The sequence below is a fragment of the Pinus tabuliformis genome, chromosome J (genome assembly GCF_031772625.1).
Source record: "Pinus tabuliformis cultivar Carrire ecotype Pingquan chromosome J, CPIR1, whole genome shotgun sequence".
NCBI lineage: Eukaryota > Viridiplantae > Streptophyta > Pinopsida > Pinales > Pinaceae > Pinus > Pinus tabuliformis.
Window position 1 is genome coordinate 1,089,206,716 of NC_142295.1, and position 5,364 is coordinate 1,089,212,079.

Genomic DNA, 5,364 nt, shown 5'->3' on the forward strand with positions numbered 1-5,364 from the left:
ACGATGTCTTTAACCATGAACAGGGATGGTGGGGATGGTGGGCTGGGAACTCTGACCATTCATTAAGAGAGTTCTTTGTTGATACGTCTCCTCCTATGTTATTTTGAAGTAAAACATTATAGATTTCAAATTTTATGGGATATGAGTTAAGGGCAATTGAATCCTTTCGAAGATAACCTTAAGCCTGTTATCTGTTAGAGGGTAATATGAAAGAGGAATCCCCACCATGATTAATTGTCTAATATTTAGGTTTATCTCTTCTTAATTATTTAATAACCTGTATATGCCTCCGCTGATGCATTGGCCCGCTTGGTTATTCAGAGCTCTATGCAAACTTCATGACAAAGAAGAGTATTTCTTGTATCCTCGCGAAATACTGACACCCAGCACTTGCCACCCATACAATCTCAATATTCGAAGAGAAACAAGTAAAACTGATCTTTTCAGTATAGTCCTTATATTCAGAAGGGCAAGAGTTAACAAAGGGCAAGAGTTAACAAAGTCCTGGACAGTTAGATGACGTTAACCCTTCCTCACAATAAACGAATACAAACCAATCTAAGAATTATCTTGAAAGCCACTAAACCTCAAAAGTTAGAACTATCTTAACTAGAAAGGAGGCATTTAACTTATTAAAAGCCAAGGTATTTTTCAGAATATTTTTGTCCTACTTCGACACTTATAAACCCACGGCCAGAAAGAAATAGATTTATGTCAATTTAGCATAGCACCAGTGCGAAAAAAAAAATGAAGCAACTGTACGTTGCAACAACTCCTGCATTGTTAAGAACAACCCTTCCTTTTTTATGCCAATCTGAATGATAAGTTCAACCCTTAATTTTTAGTACCAAGCTGAATGCAAGTATAGAAGCATGCAAATAGTACACATGGTTAAGCTCTCTTTCCCTGGATTGTGTTGTGTAGAAGACTGTGTAACAACAATCATAAATGTGCTTTTAAGTCTTACAGTGTTGCATAAATATCTGTACTTAATGCTAAGTTCAAGTAAATTCAGTTGAAAGATTTAAAAGACCTCCTTTAAAATCACATCACAAAATTACAGTTCATAACCTTGACTGTTCAGAGACAAGCTTCCAAAGTATGACGGTTAGCATATACCAGTGTTACAGCACTATGTAACGCCATATGCAATATTGTAACAAACTAGACTGAGTAATATTTTAACAAACTCAAAAATGATTTAGAATTTGAGTCAAGATGCCAGCCCCTCTGGGGCCGTGCACGATGATTTAGTACATGACTCAAGATGCCAGCCCCTTTTGGCTCTTGTCTATTTTTCTGCATAATCTTCTGACATCCTCCATGGTCTCTGCTAATTGATCCTTATCTGCATTCTCATTTTCACTGAGCCACTCAGCTGCCACCTCAAGATCTTCTTCAACGTTTTCAACATCTTTCTTCTTCATCTCTCCCCTTATTTTTTCCTTATTTAACCCGTTATTCATGTCGTAGATGTATTGATCCAATGCATTCCTCAATTCCACTGTTTCCTTCCACACTTGATCTTCAATTTTGAGTTTCTCTGCCTCTGCAATCATTTTGGCAATCTCATCATCGCCCAACCTACTGCTGTCATTCGTCATGATCATTGCTTCCTTTATCCCACTTATCTTATGCTCCGCTGACACCTTCACAATTCCGTTTGCATCGATCTCCATACTGATGATGATTTTGACATCGCCTCTAGGTGCAGGCGGAAGTCCCGCCAAAACAAATTCCCCCAAAAGATTATTGTGTTTGACTTTAGGCCTTTCCCCTTCATACACGCTTACTCTCACACTTCCCTGATTGTCATACGCAGTAACATAGCTGCCCTCCCTTTTAACCGGAATTTGTGTATTTCTTAGGATCAAAACGCTCATCCTATCCCCTTTAATTCCAACTCCTAGGCTAAGGGGAGTGACATCTCGAAGTATGAGGTCTGCTGTGTTATCGCCATTCAACACCGCAGCCTGCACAGAAGCACCATAAGCCACAGCTTCATCAGGATGGATGGACTTACACAACTCCTGGCCGTCGAAGAAATCTTGAAGCATCTCCTGCACTTTGTGTATTCGCGTAGAACCTCCTACCAACACAACTTTGTCAATTTGGGCTTTCGTCATTCCGGCGTCGTTGACGCATTTCTTTACGATTTCTATGCATTTTTCAAACAGATCAATGTTCATCTGCTCAAACTTTGCTCTTCTGATTTTCGAATGAAGGTCTTGGGTTTCATGAAGACAGGCTACTTCAACGATGGCCTCCACACTTGAAGACAGCTCTCTCTTTGCCCGTTCACATGCGCTGCGAAGCCTCCTCAGCGCTCTTGCATTTCTTGCTATGTCTGCTTTGTATTTCCTCTGAAATTCCTGCACGAAATGGCTGACCATTCTGTTGTCAAAATCCTCACCTCCTAGATGGGTGTCCCCTCCAACTGCCTTCACCTCGATTTTGTGCTTCTTAATATTCAGCACACCAACATCGAAAGTCCCTCCACCCAAATCGAAGATGAGGACGTTCTCACCATCATCTGATGAATAAGCTTTCCTGTCAAACCCATATGCAATTGCTGCAGCAGTCGGTTCATTTAATATTTGTAAGACATCCAAGCCTGCTATCTTCCCTGCAATTTTTGTGGCCTGCCTTTGAGAATCGTTATAGTAAGCAGGAACAGTAATCACGGCTTTACTTTCTTGACAACCTAGGTATTGTTGGGCGATTTCTTTCATGTTATGCAACACCATTGACGATATTTCCTCAGCTTCAAAGGTTTTCTTTTTTCCTCTGAAGGAAACTTCGATGAGAGGCTTGTCGTTAGGTCCACATGCAATAGAAAATGGCCAGACACACTTATCACTTTGCACACACGAATCTGAGAAGCGCCTGCCAATCAACCTCTTGGCATCAAAGATTGTGTTTGCAGGGTTGGTAGCGACTTGATTCTGGGCAGGCTGTCCGATCAGCCGTTCATTTTCTGTGAAGGCAACCATGGAGGGAGTCGTCCGATTCCCCTGGTCGTTGGGAATGATATCCACTCTGTCATGATCTCCGCGCCAAATTCCCACACAACTGTAAGTGGTTCCCAAATCGATGCCGATAGCCTTACCACCGTCAACACGAGAAGAAGCCATGGACGAAACAATTAACTGAGAAGAAGAGAACCAGCAAACCTCGAAGATAAAACAGAGCCCTGACTGCAGAGTATTTGGCATTTGGTAGAAGAGCAAGAGAGGGATATATAAGGGCAGCCAGGCACGCCCCGCTTCCCGCCTAATCTCTTTTAAAATGCGTTTTCTTGGTTGCGCGCTTTTCGTTATTTACGCCATTCTATTTTATCGAGATAAAGCCCATTGTTTCACGCTGATAATATTTATTATTTTAATTTTTTTATTTCGTTTTTAATTTAAGTGGTTTTTTATTCTATTCAGTGGAGTTCAGGTAAGTTGCAGTTTTAATGTTTAACGAATATATATATATATATATATATTTTATTTTATTTCTAATTTAAACTATCATATTTTAGACTTTTTTATTTTAGGTTTATCTTAACAGTTTTAATTTATTTTTTAATTTAATTCTAATTATTTATACCTTTCCAAATTTAATAATTTTATTCAATTTAATTCTTTTATTAATTTCAATTTAACTAGATTTATTAATTTATTAATTTTTTTATTAATTTCAATTTAACTAGATTTATTAATTTATTTTAGAACAAATTTAATATTTCATTATAACTAAATTTATTATTTTATTCCAATATTTCATTATAACTAAATTTATTATTTTATTTTAGACCAAATTTAATATTTCATTATTATTTAAATAATTTACTTGAGACAAAATCTAATATTTCATTATTATTTAAATTAATATAATTATTTTATTCTTATTAATTAAATATTCAAATTCTATATTATATTATTGTTAAGTTGTTTAAACTCCAAAATCTATTATATTATTTAATTTTGAAAAGGTTGTTTTTTAAGTGTGATTTTTAAAATAGAAGAAAAAAAAAATCTATTTATTTTGTAATTTAATGATTTATTGAAATATTATTATACTATTTATTAACTCATTCTCTTTTAAATATTTTTTCAATTTGAACAAATCTATATTATATTGTTAGCCATAATTTATTATATCATTATTTTATTATCAAGATGACCAAAATGTATAATTTTTTCTTATTTACTTTTATTAATTTAATTTTTTACTTCAAACCAGCTTTAGCTCTTTTCTTCTTTTAGCTAATTTTATTGCTTTTTTTATTTATTTTAAATAAATACTTTTATTATTTTAATTAATTTTATTTTATCCAAATTAACACTATTTCTCTAAAATCAAATTATATTATTCATTAAACTACCAATGTTCTCATTTTCTTCACATTCCCTAAAGGTCATATCCTTTATCTATTTATTCTTGATATAAAACTCTTTGTATTATCAATCTAATCTTTCTGTCTCTCACGATGGGTGCAAAATCACACAATATTCTAGAAGAAACTCTCAAACATAATAACATTTACTATATTTATATTTTATTGTTAATAAATACTCAATTATATTTGATATCATTCAATAATTTTAACATATTTATAAATCTCAAGTAATAATAATAAATTATAACTTCAAATTTTTGATAGTAAAATTATTAAAATTACTTAATATCAGAGATCAAAATTGAAGTAATTATTACTTTTTAAAAGTCTTTTAACATGTTATAGAAGAGTAAAAATTTGTTTTCCATATAAATGAAAATTAATATTACCAGTGTAGATCCATCTTAACTTCGGATTTACCAGCCCCAAGAGATCAAATCTCTTTTTACTCTAAAAGAGGTTTGCATATCAAAAGACTTGATCCCTCTGGACCTAAGTTGGTTTATTTTTTCCCATTAAATAGGCTACATTCCACATGAATATCATGGGTCATTTTTTTTTATAGGGATTTTTTTTGTTATTTATATTATTTATTTTAATTTTTTAATTTTAATTTGACTTAATCAAAATGGTAAATATTACATTACAACATCGCTGCATATTGAAATGAAAATTGTATTATATTTTTTCATTTGAAGTGTGAAAAAAAAAATCTATAAATGTTGTACTTGTCCTTAGTTTTATAAACTTTTATTATTATTATTAATAGTTTTTTCATTTACAAAAAAAAAAAGGAATGTTGACATTTTTAGACAATTAAAAAAAAGTAATGTTGAAGATTTTTCACCATAAAAAAAAATAAAAAAATAAAATAAAAGAATGCTTGGATTTTTTAATAATATAAAAATATTGTTTATCTTTTCCCCTCACAGTTGAAGAAAATAATTTTTTATATTTTTTTTTAATGTAATACAATT

At 32.6% G+C, this 5,364-nt stretch overlaps 1 protein-coding gene across 1 annotated transcript; it reads right to left on the reverse strand.

Annotated features, from left to right (window-relative positions):
- Positions 1-1,091: 1,091 nt before the first annotated feature.
- LOC149230816 (heat shock 70 kDa protein 1-like) lies at positions 1,092-3,134 on the reverse strand. The gene has a single exon (XM_089376141.1). It carries the CDS (start codon positions 3,132-3,134, stop codon positions 1,263-1,265), a length of 1,872 nt encoding a protein of 623 aa, XP_089232267.1. The 3' UTR covers positions 1,092-1,262.
- Between the last annotated feature and the right edge of the window lie 2,230 nt (positions 3,135-5,364).